Source organism: Caloenas nicobarica, chromosome 25 (genome assembly GCF_036013445.1).
Source record: "Caloenas nicobarica isolate bCalNic1 chromosome 25, bCalNic1.hap1, whole genome shotgun sequence".
NCBI lineage: Eukaryota > Metazoa > Chordata > Aves > Columbiformes > Columbidae > Caloenas > Caloenas nicobarica.
The window spans coordinates 6,135,732-6,160,789 of NC_088269.1; the positions used below are offsets into that span (position 1 = coordinate 6,135,732).

At 49.6% G+C, this 25,058-nt stretch overlaps 1 protein-coding gene across 2 annotated transcripts; it reads left to right on the plus strand.

The window, feature by feature from the left end:
* Nucleotides 1-150: 150 nt before the first annotated feature.
* On the plus strand, nt 151-24,981 carry ADAM9 (ADAM metallopeptidase domain 9). Of its 2 annotated transcripts, none has more exons than XM_065651557.1 (22): nt 151-286; nt 9,731-9,828; nt 11,182-11,246; nt 12,269-12,347; nt 12,659-12,735; nt 13,433-13,622; nt 14,390-14,455; nt 14,868-14,939; nt 15,173-15,342; nt 15,910-15,991; nt 16,714-16,847; nt 17,066-17,237; nt 17,357-17,449; nt 17,687-17,882; nt 18,403-18,508; nt 18,834-19,017; nt 19,430-19,510; nt 20,327-20,432; nt 21,288-21,420; nt 21,724-21,826; nt 22,395-22,522; nt 22,987-24,981. In XM_065651557.1, the coding sequence occupies exons 3-22, from the start codon at nt 11,188-11,190 to the stop codon at nt 23,096-23,098; spliced, it is 2,343 nt and encodes a 780-aa protein (XP_065507629.1). In that variant the 5' UTR covers nt 151-286; nt 9,731-9,828; nt 11,182-11,187; the 3' UTR covers nt 23,099-24,981. The 2 variants fall into 2 exon arrangements, with proteins under 2 accessions (XP_065507629.1, XP_065507628.1); XM_065651556.1 differs by lacking the exon at nt 151-286 and adding an exon at nt 2,784-2,920.
* Nucleotides 24,982-25,058: the final 77 nt, after the last annotated feature.

The window sequence follows — 25,058 nt, forward strand, 5'->3', positions numbered from 1 at the left end:
GGCCGCGCTCCCCGGGCGGGTCCCCGCACAGAGGGGCTGAGGACGCGCTGCCCCGCTCGCCGTGAGTTGCTGGGGCGCGGTGGGAGCCGTGTGGCGCCCCGAGCCCGCCGCGCGGGAGGGAGCGGCGCGGTACCGGGTACCGCAGGAGCCGCGGCCTGTTCACCGGCTGCTGCCGGGCCGTGTGCGGCGCTGCCGGGGTCCCGCTGCCCCCCACCTGCTGGGTGCGCGGCCAGCTGCCCCTGAGCCCCGCTGCGATGACCAAGACACGGCTCACAGGTTGCCCAGCGTGCGTGTCACGGAAACGGATGTAAATGAACCTCGTGCTGCGGGGCTGGTGCTCCCGACGGGCCGCGTTAATTGCCGGGGTGTCCGCGGGCGCTGGCGGACCCGAGAGGAGCCGCGCAGCCCGGGGCTGCCTGGGGCCGGAGGTGAAGCTGTTCCCCTGAGCTCCCCGAACTGCGGCTCTGGAAGTTTTCTGAAAATGAACGAGACTTGAGCCCTTGAGCAAACTTCTGTTAACAGGAAAACAGGGATGGCATTTCAAGAGTTGTCTCCCTGCCCAGAGGGGAGCTAGTCCTGCTTGGATAATCAAGCAGCACAATTTTTATATCCCAACTGCCCTTCTCCCTGTACCAAATTAATGGCAGTGGGATCCTGCATTGCCCAGGCTTGTTACTTCTGTGTTGTGCTCAAAGCGCTGTAGAGGTTGACCTCAGTGCTTTCTGGGTGAAACTCGGTGATTAATCAAAGAACGGCACACTCAGCTGTACAAAAGTAGAGAGTTAGAGACTGGGATCCTGCTATTGACCCTCCACATCTGGACAAGTTGCTGCCTGTTCCCATCAGTTTTTGTCTGCCTCATTTTCTTCTAGCTCGTTAATCCTCCCCCACAGTGCTTTGAGGTCATTAGATTGGAAATGCCGAGCGCAGTTTGAGGCAGGTACGTGGCATTAATTAGCTCCAGCTGGAAGCCAGGCAAAACATGTAATTTGATAAGAATGTGTTTGGGAAGGAGCCATGACCAGCACTTGTAGGTGCCAGTCAGCCGGCGCTGCTGGCGTGGTGTTAACGAGGATCTTCCTGAGCCAGCTGTGCTGTTGCTGGTGATGTCAGTGAAGTCCTGGCTGCATCCAAAATCCTTAATCTGTCTTATTTACAGTGTTTATAAGCAAACACCATGCATGTGGTTTGTGGAGAGGATGTGGGAGCCAGCAGCACCAAGGCTGGCGGGAGAACATGACACATCTGACTGTGCTATTTAAAACCAGCGACATGTTTAGCCAGTTCGGTTGGAGTCCTTGTGCCCTTCAGTCTGGCAAAGCATTCACTGGAACAGGGAGTGGAATGGCCAGCACGAGGATTTCTGAGAAATTTACTTTCTTGCTGATTCCACAGCTTGTTGCAAAGAACTGTGACAATCACTGACGAACAGCAGATGTCGTTTGGGGAACTCGTCCCACGTGCTCTTCCCTGCCCTGGGCGTCCGCTCGGTGATGTCTGTCCTGCTCGCATGGTGTCACTGGGCTCCGCGAGTCCCCTTGTGTATGAGGTTTACACCCGACAAAGCGGGTTTTGCACCAGCCACAGCAGCGGGCGATCCCAGCGGCACCGGCTGCCGTGCTGCACGCTCACCCGTGTACCGCCCCTGTCCCGTGGAGGTGAGATGTCCAGCACATGGAGCTGGCTGTCATTTGTGCACATTTTTTCTTAGTAAGGTCACTTTGAGATATTTCCTGTTTCTGCCTTTATGCCTGTTTAAGACAGTGTTGCTCCTAATTTTAATGTCAAGTGATCTCTAAGGCTCTTGTCTGCAATGGGTTTTCTCACTTTGCCTTGTTCTTGTCATAAAGTCTGTGCTGCAGACAACTGACAGCCCAAATCCCAGTGCGTGCTTCGAGGTTTCATTTGGGACTGGGGCCATTGCAGAGCTCCAGGATTGCATGCCGGCTTCCTGCATGGCTTTGCTTTGGTCTGTTATGATACATGAAACTGGCTTCATAGAGTTGAGTCGTTGCCTCCTCCCGACAGGAACAGGAGGTTTTCTGATCACTGGAGGCTGTGGGGGGGAAACCTGAGTCCAGGTCATTTTCCTGCAGCTGCAAAAATGGGTGCAGGGTTTTGGAATGCGAAGGGCCAAAAGATTCTTTCCTCTTTAATTATTCACTGTAGCAACAGCAGTATAAACCTTTTGAAGTCTTCCATGTCTGAGAAGCTGTTGGTAAAACTGGACTTTATTTATCTAGGCACTCGTACGTCACTTATCGCTATGGCATGAGCTTCTCCACCACCCATCAGTAACGTGGCCGAGGTGTCACGCGTTTGTTCGTCGTTCTCCCGGGGAAGGGCCCGTGCCCATGGGGTGCCTTGGCAGCTGTTTAAGTTTCTCTTACTCACCCGAGCCCCGTGGTATCGCACTGCTGACGTGAGGTTGTGTTTCCATGCGCTTTGGATTCCTAGAGCAGTTCTTGGGAGGAAAGGCCAGCAGAGTCCGTGTGTCTGCGGGCTGTGCTGGCACCGCTCGCCTTCAGCTGCGTCCCGGGGACTCGCTCGCTGTCGGAATTTGCTTGTTTTTTTCTCTCAGATGTGAAGTATTGGAGCCGTTAGGCTGGATGCTCCCGGGCTCAGCCGGTCCCGTGGGCCGGTGGGCGCCGACGCGTCCCCGCGGGGCCGTTCCGCCGTGTCCCGGGCCCACGGCCGCCCCTGTGCGCGGAGCGGCGGGCGGAGCGGCCCCGCCCCGGGCCGGCGGGGGCGGCGCGGCGCAGGCCCCGGCCCGGCTCCATAAGGCCGCGGGGCCCCGGCCGGACCCAGCGCCGGGCGGGAGGGCCGATGCGGACGGGGAGCGCCATGGCCGGGGCCTGGGCGGCGCGGAGCTGCCTGTGCCTGCTGCTGCTGGCCGTGCCCGGGCAGCCGGGCCGCGCGGGTGAGTGACCGGAGCGGGGCTGGGGGCTGCACCGCGGCCGGGCCCCCCCAGGATCGGGCCCCCCCCCCCCGCGAGGATCGGGCCCAACTCCCCCCCAGGATCGGGCCCCCCCCGCGGGGATCGGGCCCCCGCCCCGTCACCCCCGGGCCCGGCCTGGCGCTGGGACCAGCCGAGGGGCTCCGGTCGCCGCTTTCCCTTCCCTTCCCTTCCCCGGGGCTGCCCGGGCCCGGCCTGGCCCCGGGGGCTGCAGGTGCGGTGGGAGGTGCCCCGTTCCTCTTGGGGGGGTCCCGGTCTGCCCCCGGTGCTCCGGACCGGGGGTTTCGCCCCGTGCGGGCAGCGCTGGCCGGTCACGGGTCACAGTGTGTGCCGGCCCGGGAGGGAGGAGGTGACACCACCCGGGCCGCGGCCAGGGACCGTCTCCGCCAAAACGCGCCTGGGAGGTGTTGCGTGTGGTCGGGGGGGCTGCGGCGGGGCCGCTGTGCTGACCCCGGCCCGCGAGAAGCGGCCTCGGCCGGTGAGCGGGCGGGTCCCGCGCACCTGCGCAGGTTTGTAGGTGTCTGGGGAACCGCGGCTTTTCTCTGCAGCCCCCGTGCCAGGCCGGGCGGTCTGCGCCCCGGGCGCAGGCAGGTGGCAATCCGTGTGCAGGACAGCCCGTGAAACCTGCGGTGGGGTGGGCAGCGGCTTCACGGGCCTCCCAGGAATGTTGGCGTGAGCAGACCCTGGGTGCAGCCGTGTGATTTCCCCTGCCCAAGATGTGCATTTCTGCGTGGAGGTGACGGAACACCCGTTTCAAGGGACAGTGCAGCGACCCGTGTCACCCCCTCTGTCTGGGTGGCCTGAGCCGGGACAGGCCTGTGCTGGGGCGCCTGCTGTCCCCAGGGAGGACAGGGCTGCATCCTGGAGCCATCGCTCATGGCCATGAATGGGCACCGTGCTCCCTTAATGGGCTTTTAACGAGCTGATGCTCTGCGCCCTTTATGGGCTCTATGAGTTGAAACGGTTTATGGGCTTTTATGATGCTGATTCTGATGGTATATACACACAACCAGCAGAAATGTCTCCTCTGTTATTGTTTTCCTCCTCCTGAAGGGATATATGTGCTGTGTTAAACTTCTGTGTTTATCATTAACGCAGTTTTAGAGTCAGGGCTTCCTAACTGAGGAATCTTCTCTAACCTGCTGTTCCGTGCTGAGGCGCGGTGCTCTCGTGGTGGGTGTCTCTCCCCAGGGATGCTGCGCTCGGATCCCGTGTCTCGCTGCCTGTGAGCTGTGGAAGGTGGCTCTGGGCTTTGGCGGCGGTGGCACGGCGTGTGGGCACTGCCTCGCCAGAGCGCCAGGAGGAAAGGCTCAAACGACGCATCTACAGGTTACTGGATGCTCCTGCTTCCAGTGGACTGGTTGGTGTTTTGAAGAGCAGTATTTTAGTTCCTAGCTGTGGGTGAGAGGAAACGCAGGTCAAGAGTCCCCGATTCTGGATGGCAGCGTTTCTGTCCCAGCTGACAATGGCAGCTCTGCGATGGAAGATAACAGATAACAGATAAGGTAGCAGACCTGCCCTGTCTCTGGTCTGAGCGTGAAGGAGCGGGAGAAACGAGTCACCTGTTTCAGTTTGTCCCAGACATCTCCAGCTTTTGGGTTGGAACGTAAGTGCTCTGGACACTCCCGGGTAAATAGGGATATGAGGCAGAAATGGGCTGTTACCGGAAGCTACTAATTGAAAATTCCTGAATGAACATAATCATATAGCAATGTGTAGCCTTAAGGGATTTGTACAGTGTAGATTTTCCCCTCATGTTTGTGTCCGTAGGAGGCCTCAGTGTTTGGCTGTATAAGTTCATAAAGAAACCATAAATTCTTAAAGAAACCATCTGGCACTGCCATAGGCAGGGACCATGTGTTTTGCTACTTGGTCTCTTCCTCAATACTTGTCGTATCCACACCAGGATGTTCTAGCCACGCTTTACCGTTTTTTGAAGGAATTCTTAAAGCGTCTGAACACTTTGGTTTGAATTTCTGGGCAGATGCAGTGTTTGGTTAAGATAGATAATTCCTTTGTTCAGCTCACAAGAAACAGCACTGCCTCACCCAGATTTCAACAGATCTGGGACAGTCATTCAGCAGAGTAAAGAGAAGGGTTGTGGTTATTTCTTCCATGTGAAGAATAAAAAGAGGAAATTTCAGTGTTGCCTCTTGTAGTGCTTTGTTTTCAGAAAAAGGAAGTAGGAAACATGCCTTTGTAATTTTTGCATGTCTTGATCATTCTCATTTCTCAAGCTAAAGTTAAAAAAGTTTATTTGCTCAACTGTGCCGGGTTCTGTGAATGAACTTTTGTGTGGTTTACCTCTGGTGGCCCAGTGTGAAGACAGTGACACCCCAAAGCGGAGCGTTCCCACAGCGCCCGTGTGAAGCGGAGTGAGCGGGGCCAGCGACTGGCGGGGAGATGGATCCTCCTGCCCCACGGAGCAGCGTGGCTTTGCTCCGCTTCTCCTCGTAAGGAGGTTCCGAGGTGGAGAGGACGTTGTGACACTAACAGAGAACAAGAGCCACAGTCCTTTTGTGGAACAAGAGTGGCTGTTGTCTTGCAGGCAAATTAGTGTGGCTTGAGCAGGGGCAGGAGGAACAGAGTCTAGACAGGAAACACGGTGTAGGTCAGGATTTCAGCAAGCGGGAGGTAAGAAAATTCTGGGAAATATTGCTGTAGAAGAGCTCAATGTCCTCATTAATGTCCAGCACTCCCAGTAATATACTAAGAGAAATTACGTTAACCGCTCTTGCCAACTTTAATGTTAAACAAATATTCCAGGTGAGCAATAAATCAAGTAGATGAATTTGCCTCTCTTGCCATGGTAGCTGGTCATCTTTTCCTACCTTCTGAAAAGGCCCTGAGACAGGAGCTGCTCTTGGTCTGAAGATTTTGAGTCAGGGAGGGAGGAGGTGGGAAGAAGAGTCCCAAGGAGGAGCAGGAGAACAGCTGGGCTGGTGTTGTGGGGACTTTGGAGATGCAGCATCACCAAGGCACTCTGCAGCCTTTGAGGTGGGGCAGGGACTGAAACTGGAGGAAACGTTCCTACTTCTAGCGTGCTTTTTAAATATAAATATCTGTAAGTGGACTTGGATGATATTTATATAGTGAAAGAGATTTTTGCTTCCATTAATCTGCAGAGTAGATCTTACCACGGCTGCCATCATAGTGGAAAGGTCAGCTGCACTTAAAAATGATTTTCCTGGTGGGTAATTGGCTTAAAGCACAAGGAGGGAAGTGTGTTGGACATCAGGGGTGCTTGTTGGAGATGCGCTGTGCGGGACTGAGGATGGACCGGGCGGCTGCAAAAACCTCCTGGCGCTTCTCGTGAGCCTCCGCTGCCCACGTGTCGCGTGGGTGGTGCAGCCGACCTCATCTGTTAATTGGAATTGATTGTAACAATGGCTAATTTAATGGGTTTGTGTATCTAGTGCTTTAGCAGTGTGCATCTTTTGACTCAGCCATGCGCGCGACTAACAGAAGATTAAAACTCATCACTGCTAACTGGTGCTCTAGGCTTAATATGGTTTTGGTCAGGCCTCTACATTTGTGGTAAAGTGGCCAACGGTCGCTGGAGTGGATGCTGGCACAGGATAAATCCAACACAAGCATTAGAAATGCCTTATTCTGTGTGCTGCTGATTTTTTTTTTTTTTTTTTTTATTCCCTGGCTCTATTCCCACTGTCGGGGATTGAGTAAATTGAAGAAATACAAGGGAATGGTAGCACTGGGTGTCCTCTCCTCTGGGTGGGAATGGTGGTTTTCTGCACATTCCTGGTTTGTCTGCAGCCTGAGCTGTTCGCCTGCTCACACGCTGATGAGCTTGTTTTGATGAAATCGGTTTGTTTTGTGGTATAACAGGCTACAGTCTAAACTTTCCTGTTTCTGTTTGTTTCCATTGAAGAGCGTACGTTTGGCCTCACTCAAGTGGACTCGGGAAAGAGTTACGGTAGGAGGGCGATAGAGCTCACCTGGGTGTCTGCAGAGCCGGCACGGCCGCGACGCCTTCCCATGGTTTTCAAGCTCCGGCACGCCGTGGGGCGAGCACGGAATTCCTGCTGTGGATTTGCGTGGGGAGGGGAAGATGATTCATGTCTTTCCAGTTGCTGGTAATTAAAGGCAGTCTTTAATGAGACAAGATACATATAGTGGATGAAATCGTTTTTTTTCTCCTTGGAAATACAATCTCATCCAGCGTTACACCCAAAAATGAATGATAATCAGCGTGTTCTCAGTGCTGATGTGCAGCGTGACTTGGCCAGTGCAGGAGGCACCTGAGCACAAGAAGTTCTGCAAGTACTGAAAAATTTGTTGCAAACTACTGTGCTTGAGAACAATACTTACTGTATTACAGTGAAGTTTCTCAAAAGGGGGTGGAGAAAAAGCTACAAAAAATAGCGTATCTTAGGAAAACAGAATATTAATATCTTGAAACATCTTACATGGAAAACAGCTGAGTATCTGGGTTTGTTTTTTTGCTGTCACTTCTACCTTTCTGTAATTGTTATGGATTAAACCACCTTTACATTGTACTGCGGTTATCCAGACTGCAAACTGCCGTGTCCTTGCTGGAATTCCCCCTGCTGCTAATTGGGTCAGGGCGAGCGTGCCTGTGTGCCCAGTGAGATCGGGTCTGAAGTGTCGGTCACTGCGTGCCGGTGGGCCTGGGGTGGCCAGTGTGGCGCTGAGTTCAGGGTTCATCTCGCGGGGTTTGTGTTTCTCAGGAAAAAGGCGCGTTCCCTGCAGCAGCCTTTGAAGGCAGGAGGAGGATTTAGGGGCAGGATCGTGTCTTGCATGTTCTGATTTCTGCTCCGTTGCGCTTGTCCCTTTCGTTGGATTTTTGATTAACTAGTCTGGTGCCCTCTTTGAGGGCTGCTGGTGATGCGTGAAATGTCTCGCGGGGCAGTCGGCACGGGGGCTCTGTACGAGGTGGGGGTCAGTGCCGGGGCCACCTGCATGGAGCGGCGCTGTGTCCGGGGCTGCGCCTCCAGCCCAGCGGAGCCGCCTCGTCCCGGCGAGAACCCACAAAACAAACTCTTGTCTCTTCTCTGCATCACCAGGCTTGTTGTCAGTTTGGTCTGTACTGAAACATGGGGGAGAAAGGGTATTTTTTGCCAGAAGAGGAAAGAGAACTGAAAGTTATTTGCATTAGGTTTGAACTTTGAATGTGAAGGCTGCTTTTATCTTTTTAGTTCCACTATAAAGCAAGGCGGTGCCTTCCTACCCTTATATTTTATCTTGTAATAGGAAGCACTGAGTTAGTCAAGACAAACACACCCTCCTCCTCTGATGCATTGTGCCCACAATGAAGGGAAGAATAAGTCACTGTACCTGCACGCAGCTCCTGGAGTGGTGGTGAAGGGAGAGCAGAGAGTGGGGAGACCCGTCAGTGTTCAGAGGGTTGAAAGTTGTCCCCTTTTAGTGCGGTTTCTCTCCCAGCTTCACTGACTTCATATGATTCACGCCTTTGTTTTCTGCTTCCAAGCAGCTTTTGGGGAGGGATGCTGCTTTCGGAGCACCGCGAGGTGAGCCCTGCCCGGCTGGTTCTGTGTCGTGTGTCCTCAGAGATGCTCCGAAACTGTCCGAGTGTCAGTGTCACATCCCCGCTAACGAAGGCGCTTGTGGGTGGCAACGGGAGGTGACAAGTGCAGAGCAGCGACGTGCGAGAGCTCGGGACTGGGTACGAGTGGAACGTGTGGTTGGAAATGGCAGATGGGCAGAAGTATTTGCTGGAGTGTGGACTTTGGTGGCTCATCCCAGGGAGGCGTCCCCCTTCCCTCCCCTCTTCTCAGGCTGGGGAGGTGGTGACACTGTATTATACCTGTTGTAGCCTGTGAACATAAGGGCTATTTTCAGGAAGTTTCTCTCTGATTTTTTTGGTACCTTTTTTCCAACAATCACTGTAATTGATGAAGCTCCTGCTGTGCTAAGTGCACTATGTTGTTCCTCTGCTTGTGTGGCAAAAGTGCTGTTTTACAAACAGGTGCGCTGCAATGCATCCGTGTGCCCCAAAGGGACACACACACCCCCTCCGCGCCTCCCAGATGTGTGGGGTTGTTTCTGGAGATAGACGGTGACACGGAGGGTGACTGTTCCCTTCCCCTGTCTGTGGGTCGGGCTGCTCCGATGAGTTCGCTGATTCCATTGCCGTGAGCCGCTAAAACTGCGGCTGTAATCCCGCTGCAGCCCCGGGGCCAACCTCCCGCAACCGCAACGGGAAGAGCCATTTACATCTGCAATTTGTTATTGTTTACACTCTTGATATAGAACAGTTGCTTGCACAAACCAATGCCTTGTAAAGGATACTTGGACTGTAGACTTTTGTTTGGTGCTTGTTCAGTCAGGGGATCTGGCTGATGTTGCATACGCAAATAATGTATAAAGTGAGCTCCAAAAGGCCGCTCTGTTGCATGCATTTGTTTCACCTCGCTTGTTTTTTTAAGCTCCTTAAGAGCTCTCTAAGAACATAAGGAGGTGTCAGAGGCTGGGCTGAGGTGAGCAGGGCGAGGGCAGAAAGCTGGATTTCAGCTCTGCGGGGCTGGATTTGCGCCGTGGGGACACGCAGGAGCTGCCGGAGCCCGGGAGCCGCTCTGGGGCTGCGCGGTCCAGCCGCTGCCGCTCTGCAGCACAGGACGCCTGGTTGTGACGCTTTCCCCATGCCCTTGAACAAGTTCTCTCTGTGCTGACCTGCTTTGGGAAATGCTCCGATTGCTGCTGGTGGAAGGTGGTGCTGTGCGAGACAGATACTTGTAAGATGGTAATGGGAGTTGTTTCTGTTCTGCTTTCTAGGTTTCCAGCAGGTTTCTCTCTTGTCTTCCTATGAAGTTGTAATCCCGCAGAGATTGGGAAGAGAACGGCGAGAGACTTCCAGTGTCTCCTCGGTGCAGGTACTGGGCAGTCCTAAAAATGCGTTCATTTTGGTATGTATGTCTTAGTGCGGTCCACCCAAAAGTGACCTGAAATGCCACAAAACGCTGTCGGACTCATCTAGGGGTAAACAAGCATCCATCTTTACAAAATATTTTACATCTAGCATTGCCTTTAGCTGTGTTACAGTAAATACCTCCCTGCTCCAGAGGTTATGGGTTGCTGCAATGGATTTTTGATATGGATGTAAAAGTTGCATAATGAGGGTTGTTAAGCATTAGGAGGAGTTTTGGAGAGGTGGTAGAATCGTTATCCTGGGAGATGCTCAAAATCTGGCCAGAGGAGGCCCTGAGCAGCACGGGCCAGCTCTGTAGCCGGCCCTGCTTTGAGCAGGGCTTGGGTCAGACAACGTCCAGCGGCACTTTCCAACCTGTATTGTTTTGCTGTAGCCATGTAACCAAAGACTGCGCAGTTTGAAGTATTTGGATTAGACCAACTGTGTTTATGGAATTTAGTTTAGTCACAAATCTTACAAACATTGGCAGAATTTAATATTAACAAAAATGCCTTGCAGTTTATTGCAGTCGATGACTAGTGCTCCTGCTGTGATATTTAATGTAGCGGTCATGCGACTCAGATTATCCACTTAGTATTTAAGGCCTCTGGTTGCTGTGTGTAGCACTTGGCTGACGTGGATCTGTGGAGGTACCGGCTCACTGGGAATGTTCAGTTCAGTCATAAAACTGTATTGTCCTCCTCCAGCTGTGGAAGTCTTAGAAACAAGGAATAAGGAAACCACAAAGCTATTTTGAAATAGCTTCCTTCATGTGACTTCTCCCCACTTACCCAGGCAGGGATGCCAGGTTCCGGAGGTAGGGACAATTTAAAAATAGGTTTCAGGCTGACCCGCATGCCTGGTGCAACCAGCAAGATTTAAGAAGGAAAGTTTCTTAGCTCATTATCTGGCAATTCCAGCGTGTGGACGTGTTGTCTGCTGGATACCAGGGAGCCTGAGCAAAGCCTGGTGGCTGTGGGCAGCGTCTCGCTGCGGTGGGAGCTGCTGGAACACCCCCTGCCAGCGCTGGGTACCAACGTGATGGGAGAGGCAGCTCAGATCGACAGAGTTCTGCATCCTCTAGGAACTGGTTTACATTTCATTGTTATCAGCTGCGTCTCCAGCAGCTACAGCTCTGTCTATAAAGGGTAACAGTACAGATGAGTCCCGGGTTGCGGAAGGTGACAGCAGTGCTGGGGATGCTCTAGTCATAGCAGTAATCGAGCTCGCAGAGACTGTTTCCTGCCAAAATTTTGTTGATTTCAAAGAGCATTGTATTCATTAACATGAGTAAAATGCAACTTTTTTTTATATTCAGGACAAGATGTCGTATGCTATTGAGATAGAGGGAAAAGAACACACAATACATCTAGAAAAGAACAAGTAAGTGATGAGTTTCTTTAGATTATTAAATTCCATCTGTTGTGTCCAAATAACAAGCTGGCAGGTAGCACGTGCGTTCCGATTCTGGAGGTTCTCTGGGAAGCGTGGTTACACGCTGGCTCGGCAACATCAACAGAGCAAGACGACAAAGTGCATTGAGTCACACACCCTTGGCCGACAACCAGAGACTGTGCTGGCTGTGCAGCCCTGGTGATCCCTGCGGGGAAGGAAGCGAGAGTTTGCTCAGAAGGGAGCTGGGGAATGGTGAAGTGGCTCTCTGCATTCACATCTAAAAATAAACAAACTGAACTCTATTTCGAGTAAATATTTTCACTTTCTTCTGGGTTTCGTTTATTGTTTTAGGGTTTTTTTTTTTCCTGTCTCAGTAGCACAAGAATACTAATAAATGAGGAAACTGACCTTGTATCCAAAGGCCTTAATAACCATAACTTACAGACAATATAGATGTCTGTCTTAAGCTTAATTTTTAAAGGGCTACTTGCAGCAACAGCAAATTACCATTTATCAGGCTATTGCTTCTTAAAACTGTCTTAATCATAGACAAGAGACATAATTATCTAAATGTACAAGCCCCTGGGGATCTCTGGCTGCCACTTGCCAAGCCCCTGACCCTCAGAAACGTGGGAATTCAGTGGATTTACCAGTCCAGGTCAGCAGCGTTAATCGTGGGAGACTGTCCCAATGCACTTCCTTCCGAAACTGGGCAAGAGAAGCCATATGCAGCAGATTTATGGAGCAGTGCTATGATTTATGTTTTCCTGCATAAAAGCAAGCTTTTAGCACAACTTAATTGGTTTTGATGCTTGTTTTACTTATCTGGAGGGAGGTGATTGATCTGATTTCATCAATGGTTCTGCCAGTCTGATATCTTGGATTTTGCTGTGGAAATGCACAATTTCTTTGTGAATTTTGGAGGGTTTTCCTTTTGAATGTTTCCTTATTTAATTGCAATAGTCATTTCATGAGATGCTCCTTGTATTCCCTCTCCCCTTTCCTTACAGAGAACTGCTGCCCAAAGATTTCACAGTTTATACCTATAATAAGGAGGGAAAGTTGCAGTCTGAACATCCAGATGTCCAGGTAGGATTTCCATCTTCTTATACCCTTGCTGAAGGTGACTGAGCAGCTCCTTGTGTCTGAGTCCTTGGGGCACGAGGGCAGGTGAGGGAATTTTTAGGTGCATGTTAGCAAAGGAAATTCTGTTATGTTGTGGAGCTAGAAAGTTGTGTTAGAAGCTACAGGCTGCAGATAAAGGCATATAGTAAATTTGACTTAAAGCACATTATGTTCTCCAGTTGTAATGGGTGACGGGCATGGCGGCTCCACGCTCTGAGATCGCACTGGGTGTGCAGGTGGAAGGTGTGTGTAACGGCCCTTGTTCCCCCGTGCAGGATCACTGCCACTACCAGGGCTACGTGGAGGGCTCCCTGGACTCGGTGGTCGCTGTCAGCACCTGCTCGGGGCTCAGGTAGTACCGCGCGGGTCTCACTGAACCTCAAACACGGTTCTTGCCCCGTTTTTAGCTCCTGCTCAGCCAGGCGGGGTTGGTGGAGCGGGGCCAAGCTGCAGTGCTCTGTGCCTTTGTGCAGCCCGTCTGTGCTATCGTTGATTCACGTCGCTAACAGATATTTGCAATGCCATTAAATAAGTTGATTAATGCAGTTTGTTATCTGAGTACAGTTACGTTGTTCTTTGACATAAATTTTGGCTTATTTTCTGATTTGCTTAGACGGTTACTACAAAGTGCAAAAATGGAAAGTTGAACGCTAGTCTGCAAATTTTACAAAATTGTCCCTTAATCTTGTATGCTTCAAATTTGATTGGAAATTTGTTCTGCTTTGAGCTAATATCCATAGGTTTTGGGATGCCATGTCAAACACTGGAGTAGCAATAGTGTATTTGAGCTAAAACATTTCTGCTTAAGGCTTGCGATTTAATTACTGGGGCGTTGCAGCCTCTTACAAAAACGTTTAATTTACTGTATTTATGAAGGCCCTATCCAGTGAAAGGCTGCTTTCAGGCCTGAAGTGAAGCACGCTGCTTTGCAAGGACTGAGATATGCCTTAGTTATCGAAGAATAACTGTTCCTTTGTTTTACTGTGAAAATCTGAGTAAGTGTCCTCTGTGCTTAGTGCAAGAATTTCTCACACTCTACCATATTTTAGGGGTTTGGTGACAGTAGGGAACATCACCTATGGGATTGAGCCCATGGATCCCTCTTCTGGCTCTAAACACATTTTATATCGATTGGATAATGTGAAGAAAGAGCCCGTGATGTGTGGGGTGACTGCCGAAGACCATGAAAGGGAGCACACAGAGGAAAACCCCCATCCCAGTGTGACTCAGCTGCTGCGAGTGAGTACTCCACTGTTTTCTCCAGTCCTCTATAATGGGTTTTGTGAGCATTCAGCTGAGAATATGGAAGCAGCTTATCAGATTTCCTGGGGCTTAACACATACCTGAAGGTTTCTGATTCAGGGGCCTTTCTGCGCTGCTGAGGAACTCAGTTGCTTGAACAAAGTGGTTGCGATTCCCTCGTGCTGCTGCACGCTGTGGTGGGTCGGATTATTCACGAGCAGAGCTTTTTGGGGCTGTTCAGGGCAGAACGCGACCCTCACTGGAGAGGCTCATTAACACAGCATTGCACCAGAAGCCAGCAGAATAATGTGGTGTTGATTCTGCTCTCCTGACCATCAGAATAACAGCTGGGTGTGAAGGTGCCCCTTGTTGTTTAGAGACTGGCTGTGCAGGAACAACACAGTGAGAGCAGGACTATGAAAAACATTGTGTTTCACTCCAAGGCTGTTGGTGTTTCCCTGTTAGTACCTTTCTGCTCCTTTATAAAAGTGTACGGTGGCTTTCCAAAGAAACCTGTGTGAAAAGTGAAAAGATCCTTTGCTTTTGAAACATAGGAAGGCATTGTGCAGCTACATTTTAGTGTAAAACATGGTGAAATTGTCATTGCATTGTATTACACCCTGGGTTTTGGCTTGTTTTCCTCTTGGCACAGCGTGCTTCGGGTGTGTCTCTGAAACCACTGGTTCTAGCAAGCGAAATACGACAATCGTTTTGTTTACACTTGAATTAATAAAATTAAAGTTGTCTAAAACTTTTTTCCACAGAGAAAGAGAGCGGTCCTACATCAAACAAGATACGTGGAGCTGTTCATAGTTGTGGATAAAGAAAAGGTAGGGACTGTGTGTCACTTCCCTCCTCCCTCAGCCGAACGGACGGGGGACAGCATGGGCACTGCAGCCAGGGCTGTGCAGATGTGCGAACCCCAAACCGCAGCACCGCGTTCTGTGCCGTGCTCCTCGGGAAGAGAGGAAACTGTCAGATACGGGGAGTTTCTGTCAGCCAAGTAGCTGGTAATGCAGGGAAAACACGTGGCAAATCTGCCTTGGCTGTTTGCTCCCAAATACTGAGCTGTTGAGCAACAGCAATGAAGATGCTGCTGTCTGGATTAGCATCTTCTTGGCAGAAGATTTGGAGCCAGGCAAAAGTGTTTTTCATGTTAGGAGTCTCAAAATGTTTTGTTCTTTTTTTTCTAACTCTTGTCTTTATCTTTTCTCTTTGTGACTAAGTTTCTTTGTCTTGCAGTTTGAGGATTTTGGGAAGAGTGAGACAGAAGTAAGAGAGCACATGGTGCAGCTGGCAAACTTCCTCGACAGTGTAAGTGGGAGTCTTTCTGCTTTGGATTTTCTTATGGTGTGGCATTTAAGCATTGATCCTGTAGCTGATGTAAGTCTAAATCACAGTGATTTTAATTGTGTACTAACTTTTTTAAAAATGGCAAACCCAAGCAGAAAAAGTAGATTTTTGCAATTAGATATGTAATTCCAAACCACTTGTTCTTACCTGAAGGTCTCCAGAAATATTTCTCTTTTTTTTTTCTTTTCTCCCAGATGTACATCATGTTGAACATCCGCATTGTGCTGGTCGGTCTAGAGATTTGGAAGTATGAAAACATGATTAGCACAGATGGAGGTGCTGGCGATGTGCTGGCAAACTTTGTACAGTGGCGAGAGAAGAACCTCGTTTTGCGCCGGAGACATGACAGTGCCCAGTTTGTTCTGTGAGTGGTGGTTCCTTCCCTTTGACTCCTAAGAAGCTTATTCTATTCCTGTCTGCTGTAGTATCAAAAGTAGCCACTGTGATTCAGCAGACAATCCAGGGCAATCTGCTGTTATTTCTGTACTCATGTAAATATTCCAAGTCAACTTAAGCTCTTCTAAGGAGGTTTCTGTGGTCCTTGAATTCAGTGTCCTTGCATTTTAATGGAGAAAAAGTTGTTTCTGCAGTTGGTACCCAGAAGATAGCTATGTGGTGTGTGCTTTGATACGTGCCGCTCTTCTGTCCGTCCCTACTGCATAAACAAGCTCAGAGCTCCCTGCGCTGCCGTCTCTGCCCTTCCAGGACGCGAGTCCCTGTGCGCTTCCCACAGCCCGGGAACTCGCTGCCCGGGGCAGGGTAAGGGCAGCGGCACGAGCAGCGCTCCTTTGTTAGCACTGGGAAGCTGGAAAACCCGTATTTTGTGCCCCACGAGCAGAAGCGATGCGCTGGGCGCTGCCCGGGCGGGCTGTGCTGCTGGCGGTGTCGGTGCCGTCGTGGTGATCGCTTTGCCTTTGTCTCCCCGCTGTAGGAAGAAGGGGTTCGGGGGCACGGCGGGAATGGCCTATGTCGGAACGGTGTGCTCCAAGAGCCACGCGGGAGGCATCAACGTGGTGAGATATTGTCAGTGATACTGTGAATGTGATCCAGATGCGAGTTTTGCACTCCAGAAATCTTCCCGGCTGTGCACAATCTTCAATAACAAAGCTGAAGTGGCTTTTCTGTGGTCCCCAACCATTTCTGGCCCTTCCATGATATCTGGATCACAACTTCTCTGTAGTCTGCTGTGTCCTCTGCTCAGCTCCTCCTCTCCTCGCTGTGCAGCACTCAAAAAGGGTCAGGATTTCTCTGCTGATGTTTTGAGCACCCTGGCTGTGGGTGTTCTCAAATCCATCCTCTGGGCTCTGCTTGACCTGCACAGTTGCTCCAGCTGACCAGCCTCTTTGTGTGAGACTGCAGAGCGTTAATGGATTGCTGATCTCAGATAATTGGCAATCCCAGCAATCTTGTTTTCTTGGACTAGTGACAGAAGTTCTGGAATTGGAGTTTGCCTATTTAAGGAGATTTGGGCTGGTGTGGAGAACTCTAGTTTTTGTGTTCATATTGCAGCTGTGCTGGAAAGCAGAGGTCATTAGGTACTGTCCCAAATATGTTTGTTTAAGGGCTCTGATTACTCAGCAAATAACATGCACGTGGTTGGAAAGCAGGCACGGCTGGTCTGAGAATCCTGTTAATGTAGAGACAGAATTACAGAAGTGTCTTTGGCACATAAGTAAACACTGACTTTCTCAGTATAAGCTGTCTGCTAATTTTCATCTGGTTTGCTCCCGTGCAGTTTGGAAGAATCAGCATACAGATGTTTGCGTCGATTATGGCTCATGAGCTGGGACACAACCTGGGGATGAATCATGACGATGAACGTGTGTGTCACTGTGGAGCAAGCAGCTGCATTATGAGCTCTGGAGCATCGTAAGTGACTGACGAAAGGAAAAGCCTCTTCTGAGGGTCAAATCTGCCCGCCCAGGCCCTTAGTTTTTGCAGGTTGCTTTCACCTTCAAAGTACTCCTGCAAAGAGTCATGTCACGCTTGCAGCTCCTGGAGAAAGCAGATGTACACTTGTTGTACAAACTGAGGGAATGCTTGTGGGTTGGCTGAGTGCAGAGATGCGCTTGTGTTCTCTGTTGCAGGGGATCGAGGAACTTCAGCAGCTGCAGCGCAGAGGACTTTGAGAAGCTGACTCTTAACAAAGGAGGCAGCTGCCTGCTCAACGTTCCCAAGCCTGACGAAACCTACAGCGTCCCGTACTGTGGGAACAAGCTGGTCGATGCCGGGGAGGAGTGTGACTGTGGTTCGCCAAAGGTCTGTAGCGGGTGTGTTTTACAGACGCTGCCGGGGCCCTTGCGTGCCCCTCGCTGGAGGGAGGACGGTGCACAGTGGAGGGTGCGATTTCTGCACATTCACAGCACTTCTGTTTTCAGGAATGTGAAAGCGATCCTTGCTGTGAACCGGGTACCTGCAGACTCCGATATGGTGCTCAATGTGCTTATGGTGACTGCTGTAAAAACTGCAAGGTAAGAGACTCGGACGTAATACTTGGAAGTGTTCCTCAGTGACTGAGAAAGGGAGAGCATTGGCCCAGCCATTGCATCTGTGAGAGGGAGTTGTGCACGTGTATAGCCCCTACGAGGGCTTCAGATCAGTCCCTTTTTGGGGCATATTGTGGGTCAGGTGCAGTGTTCGTGTCTGCTGTAAGGTCTGTATTTTCATGCAGTTTTCTGATGCAGTTTCTCCCTCCCCTCTCTGTTTAGCTCCTTGCTCGGGGAACCGAGTGTCGGGCGAGTAACAACGAGTGTGACCTTCCTGAGTACTGCAATGGCACGTCCCAGTTCTGCCAGCCGGACTTCACTGTTCAGAACGGTCACCCGTGCCACAACGAGGAAGCCTACTGCTACAACGGCATCTGCCAGTACTACGATGCGCAGTGTCAGGATATCTTTGGCTCAAGTAAGGGAGAGCAGAGTGTTAACATTTTTCTAGGAGACAGAGCTAAAAGAATACATTAAGTTTACTTAAAATATGTTTACGTGTTTTCCTGTTACAAAGACCAGCTGGCTTTGGCAAAGGATTTGAAATAGTGTTTTATATGGCTTAGCCTTCACTCATTCTTCCTTTGTTACATTTAGTGCTGTGCTGGTTATTCAAGTAGTAATTTTCTTGCACTGATCATTCCTGTTACAGTGGAGCTTCTGATATACAGGGCTGGAAAGAAACCACACAGAAATATCGAATGGTATCATGGACTCAGTGTGTGACTATTTTTCTCTCTTTTTTTTTTTTTAAACTTGGAACCTTGTGGTGCTGACAGTTTCAGCTCTTTATTGTTTTGATTGAGTTCTTAAGCTATCTATGCTGCATGGAAAATATTGAGTGTAGCAGGATAATTGCTCTGGGTAAAGGAGGTGCAGTGATGTGAGATGTTCCTTCCCTGTTTAACTTGACTCCTCTGTCTGGGGGATGTTTGCAGAAGCCAAAGCAGCCCCCAACGTTTGCTTTGCTGAAGTGAATTCCAAGGGTGACAGATTTGGCAACTGCGGTTTCCACGGGCACGACTACAAGAAATGCTCCAGCTGGTGAGTTGAGGCCAGTGCATCCAAAAGTTCCTAAATGTATCATTGAGAATCCTTATTTGAGTGCTGCACACATACAGAAAAACAAGTAGCAAATCGCCGTGTTTTTTTTAGTGTAAAGATCCGCCAGCTTCCAGAAGGAAGGGATAAATCCATGCTCTTGCAGCACTGAAATGAGACCCAGCTAAATTTTGTTTGGCAAGTTGCCTCGTTTTTATTTCCAAGCTGTGTCTTCCTGTAGAAAGAAAAGATAATTTCAAATGTGTGATAGTCTTTTTCTCAGAATAAATTCAAGTGTCACTACAGCATTCATATGTTGATGTTGTAGGAATGCCATGTGTGGGAAGCTGCAGTGTGAAAATGTGAAAACTATGCCTGTTTTTGGAATTAAGCCTGCTATTATCCAGACTCCCGTTAAAGGCACCACGTGCTGGGGTGTAGATTTCCAGCTGGGCTCTGATGTCCCGGACCCAGGAATGGTGAATGAAGGCACCAAATGTGGTGCTGGAAAGGTAATGAGTGAGTAAAAAGTGATTTCTTAGAGTAATAATTTGGGGGTTTATATGAATAATTTTCAGCGGCATTGTTTCATGAATATTTATGGCCATTAATTTTTTTGGTGCCTGTAGTTAATGCAAAACCAAGCGAGTCTGTTGGTTACCCACACTGCCTAGTACTGTAGTGCATGTGCAGAAAAAATGTAACGAGCCTTTCATTTATAGATGAAGCCAAGGAAATTAAGAGACAGGATCTTTGCTCTGTCGATGAGCAGGAAGAGCTAGGCACACAGAAATGCCTTTAAGACAACTTTCAATTAAAATCCAACTGAACTAGAAAGCCTAGAGCGGCTGCAGAGCCCTGCGAGAACGCAGGGGGGTCGGTGCAGTGTTGGGGTTCCCTCACGGGCACGTCTCTGCTCCCCAGGTCTGCCGGCACTTCCAGTGCGTGAGCGCCTCGGTGCTGAACTACGACTGCGACGTGCAGCAGCAGTGCCACGGCCACGGGGTGAGCGGAGCGTCTTTGTTACGACAACGTTAGATTTTTAGAGACAGTCACCATGCAAATGTATAAACACACCTTTTTAATCAAAGGTCCCGGTTTGACCCAGATACACTGAAATTGTGCTTAATCAGTAGTGTCTATATAAGGCATTTTTTGCACCTAGGAAGTTCCCCTTCTCTGTTTAAGACTGTAGCTACTGTTGAATAAAGTAATAATGATGCTAGGTGCAGTGATTAAAAAAAAGTCTGTGGGGTTCTTGAGGATGGGTTTTGCCATGAAAAGCTGCTGTTAATGGGAAAAGTGACTTTAGTAGTCAGCAAAAAATTGGGCCAAAGTTATGTAAGTTGAGCAAGTTTTAAAATGGTAGACAGTAACTTTTCTGTTTTGTTTAACTGTAAAACTCTATAAAATGTCTCTGGGCAATATAAAAAAAAATATTTGACTAAAGCTCTTAGGATGACACTTTTTTGCCAGGCAAGAAAAATTCCCAATTTTTCCAGTATTACTAATGTAATTTGAAACTCTGCATCTCACAAAATTTAAAAAAAAAAAAAAGCCATGGTGTTTAAGCCGCTGGGATAGCTGATCTCTGGAGGCTCATCCTGAACAATGCTGTGCTTGCTCCGTCACGTGAGATCTGGAGCCGCCTGGCCAGGGGCTGTTCAGAATTGAGTCACTGGTTGATGTTCTCCAGGCCGAGTGATACAGAAGGAACGGAACAGATGGTCATGGCTACCACATGCGGCTTTTAAATGTGTAGAAACTGAAGTTACTAAACATTTAGATAGACCTTATGGTGACGTTTGTGTTTAAACACAGGTGTGCAATAACAACAGGAACTGTCACTGTGACGCAGGCTGGGCCCCTCCCTTCTGTGACAAAAAAGGCTACGGGGGGAGCCTGGACGGTGGCTCTCCTTATGATGGCAAGTAGTGCTGAGGGGGCTGCGGTGCGGTGGGTGGGGGCCTTGGCCAGGTCTCCTTTGTGAACAGTTCCAGTGGAGACTTTGGGCTGGTTTAAATGCCTTCAGGTGACTTCTGCCACCTTGGACTAACGTCCTCTTGGACTTCTCTGGATCCAGGCTGGGAACTGACGCCCTTTCCGTTCTTAGATCCAATCAAACCACGAAATGCGGGTTCAAGTCCGTGGATGTGAGTGTGCGTCTCCATAAGGACGCGCTGCGTCTGGCAGAGACGAGCAGCTGCCCGGGTCTGGTACCCGCGGCACAGGCAGGGTGACATCTGGCTGGGGCAGCGCACGGTGACAAGTCGCTGTTGTATTGATCATCACACAAAAAAAGGAAAGACTTTTCTTTTGTACAGCCTGCAGAGGAGAAATTTGCTGCATATAAAAAGGCAGAGGTTGTTAAGAACCTGAGTTCTTTGCCTACAGCAAACAATGGCAGGAAAAGAGGAAGATTTAGGATCAAAGGGCAGAAGCTCTGTTTTCCTTTTTCAGTTGAGCTCATAAGATCTTCACAGTAATGTAGTGGAAGAAAAATTAGGTATTGATTTAGTAAATCAATATGCTGTTATAGCCCAAGGTATCATGGCATGTACAGTTCTTTCATCTTTGATCAGACAATCCCTGTGAAAAGATAATCAGAAAATAATACATTTGGGCATGTATCGTGCAGCTTTACTAGATTCTTTAGTTTTTTCTTCTATGAAAAATGGAAAATAGTTGTAGAACCAGTCCTACAAATATTCACTGACTACAATGAGTCAAGTGGTGATTACGCTTTTTTTCTTCCACATCGTTTCGTCCCCATCGGACAAAGACACCTCGCTGAGAAATGGGCTGCTGGTATTCTTTTTCCTGGTCCTCCCGCTCCTCATAGCTGCTGCTCTGGCATTTGCAAAAAGAGACAGGCTGAAGCGATGCTACAGAAGATTCATGTTGCGCTGCCATTCGTAAGTACGGTCTCCTTTTTGCCTTCTCCTCTGCCCTTCCAAATAGTCCACAGACATTTGTTTACACCTGGCGGTGGGTTTTTTATTTTTGGGTCCCCTTTTGGTATAAGGTGACAAAATGAAGCTGTCGTAGTCCTGAACAGAAAAAGGGCTGCGTTGTTTGTGAGATATGTGGCCATACTATCATCCTGCAGTGTGATATTTGCTGAGGTCGCACCCATCCATGCGGGGTGAGCGGTGCTGGGCTCAGCCCGCGTGTCCTTGTGCTGATGTGCTCCCTGCGTCCCTGTCCCTGCATTCCAGGTCCCTTCAGTCGCCGCCTCCCCGAGCAGAGACGGAACAGAGAGACCACCTGCAGCGGGGCTTCCTGCACGGCGCGCCCTACCCTGCCAGGGCTGCTCCCACGGTACGAACCCTCTGCTTCCCACCACTTCACTCGCTGCCTGTTACCTAAGGAAGGCAGTTTATTTGATTTTTGCCCTAATAAAAGCTTCAAAGGTACTTTATTTTTTCATTTCTGCAAATCGGGTTTTCTCTTTGCTGAGAAGAATTATTTCTTAAGATGTGTGTGGTGAACTCCTCAGTTTCCCACTGTTCAAGCTCTTTTCAGGGGCTGTTCATGGCTTGGTGAGCAGTTTACCTGTTCTGCTCCCCCCTTTCCCTCACCCTGGCACCCTCACCAGCCCCCTCGTCCCCTCCTTTGCAGCCCAGTTCTCTCTCTGGATGCAACAAGCAGCCAAAGCACTTTGCAGAACAAATCAAGTGCTTGTTGTAATCATCCTATCTGTTTTTTCCAAAATACAGTACTTTTCAGATTGTTGCTTCTTTCCACTGAGTTTCTCAGAACGAAAGAGCAACTCTGACTCTTCCAGGTTCGTTTGCAAGTGGCCTTAAATGTCACTTGACTGAGAAAACAAATATTTCCATTCCCTATGTGAATATTTGTGAACATTCTCACTTTGTTTTCTTCGTAGAATATGGAACCAAACACCTTTCCTGCTCCATCGTACCCAGTTAACCAGCATCCTCAGCAGGTTTACCACCAGCCCTACTACAAGACTCCGCAATACCAGGCACCGCAGCCACAGAAGCTGCCGACAAGGTGGGTTGAGTTATTGCAAATAACTATTGACGGTTGCGCTGATATACGTAGATTGCCATTGCCTTCATTTCTGTAAGCATTAGGGTATTTCATCACGTATTGTATGCATGCAGGACTGACCTTTTATTGGAAGAAGTTTCTCCTTCATTTCACGCTGGGGGACTAAAGTGCTATTACCTGCAGCATTCATTTTGCGCCCTGTCACAGCTATATTGAGATTAACATGTTTCAGAATGCTTTTCTGGGGCCAGATTAGCCCTGCACATAGCTGAATAAAATGCTTCTCAAAATATGCAGTTTAAAAAATAAATGACTCAATCTGTCATTTTGCTGATTTGTGAATGTTATCGCCAAGTCCCGGATCATTTCTCATTAACTTTGAGCAGAAAGTTTTCCTTTATTTTTCATTTCACTCGGTCCTGACGTGGTCACGGGCACTGACAGCGGGTTCTGTCCTCTCGCAGGCCGCCGCCCCCGCAGCAGAGGAGCGTACCTCAGGGACCCCCCGCCCAGCGGAAATGTGCACCTCAGGGACATTATCTTCCGTCTCGACCGGCACCTTTGCCTCCCAAATAGCTTCTGGCTTTGGGGCTCCGCGTGAGCCGGTGCATTCACCGAGACGAGGCTGAAACTGCGGTTTTCCTTCTGGCGCTGAGCGGCCCGTGGTCATCCCAGACACCGTCCTGCTGGGGTAAGGCAGACGAGATATCAAAATGAGGAATGTAACACTTCAAATGAAATACCTCTACCAAAGCTGCAGGAACTGCAAGCGCCCAGCCCCTTGTTCGCGTTGTGGCTTTGCGAAGCGAGCGGGGCTGCCCGGCGGGACACGGAGCGGCCTGCGCTTCAATAATCCCTCGAGTACAGGAGTTGCTTTTGGTTCCCCCATTTCCGCGATGAGCCCCAATAATGAAATCGTCTGGTTTGTTGTCATCCTTCTAAATGCACAGCGAAGAACTGAATTCGCCCATACCGTTTTCAAAATGAGGAAGTCTGGCCAATTAATTTAAGCTTCGTTTGCATGGACTGGGAAGTGTTATCCATTTCCACATTGATGGCACAAGTGAAACAAGGTATCAGCGTACTTTTTCAGAGGAAGATAAATATATTGTAAACATGTTTATGCATGTATATATGTTTATTGATGTGTAATAATGCACTTAAATTTTTACTTTCATGCTGACTGACAGTAAACTGTGCTATATGAGCACTAAGTTTAATGGTTTTAGATTAGTAATCGTGAGTTGCTAAACGAGAATCCTTTACTAATTTCCACTAATATCATGGACGGGCAATGAAAATCAAGGTACGAAAAGACACGGCCATACTTTGGTTTTAAAAACCAGGGTGCTCCTAGGTTTTAATTTGAGTCTAAAGCCTGAGCAGCAGTCCCTGCAGAACACTGAGAAGCAAAAGATGTCTCTCTGCCTAGAACCCCCCGAGCTCCTCTGAGCGCTTTAAACAAGACCCTGGTCGCTGGTGCAGCCTCTTCCCCCGTGCTCAGACCTGCCTGCTGCGGGTCGGGATGCTGACGCAGGCCGGCCTGCGTTAGGCCGGACCGCCAGCCTTTCTGCACCGCTCACTAAGCCGGAGTGTGAGGCCGTTTCTGCAAAGGGCGCTCAGCGTTTGGCGTGAGCCGCGGTGCCGCGGGAAGAGGCTGGTGGTCACAGGCAGAAATCTATTACACAGACTTGCTGAAGTGAAATAAGCACTGGAGAGAGTGCTTGGCTTTTTCACTTTACGCTAGCCACTGAGTACAAACTTGCTCTCTAAAACCCTCATAATATCGCCAAAAAAATTATTTTCCTCTGTAAATACATATATAAATATATATATATAGTGTTTGCATTTGCAGTAATAAAATACTTGAACTCCTGTGGTTTCCCGTAAACTTAGACTAAGATTTATAACACTATTAAAATATGTAAAACATCACCTAGAATATCACCAGACATATGTGTGGGGGTCTTCTGTTTGTTCCAAGGTAATTACTTCCTATTTTTGCCGAGTTCTCCTTGGTCTGGGCTGGCTGTCTGTCTGTCCGTTGCTCAGCAGCTGCAGGCAGCAGCTCCCGCGGGATGAGGAAGGAACGCAGGGAGGGATGTTCTCCATTGTATTGAACCTGTGTGTGAACCCAAACTATGCCGAAAATGGTGCCTTTTAATCGATGAGAGTTTTTATACTTAGCGTGTGCGTGGGCAATACTTGCAGGGTGGTGGCGTGGGGCAGCGAACGTGCGGGTTTTAGCAGTGATCCTGTGGGAAGGAAACAGCTGGGATTTTACATGTGTTGAACGTTGAGATGACTACTGACTTTCTTTTGTAAAGTGTACGCTTGTCCCTGTCCCAGCCGCAGAGCGGGGACACGTTCGCGCCCCGAGCTCTGCTCCCACCGCACCGGTTCGGGCTCTGGCAAAGGGCTGTTCCCGACCCCCCGTGTAAGAACGAGCAATAAAGCTGCCGGTTTTGTACGAGCGCTCTGGTCCCGCCTCTGCTTCCCCGGGCGGGCGGGGCCGAACGGGCGCGGCGGGGCCGTT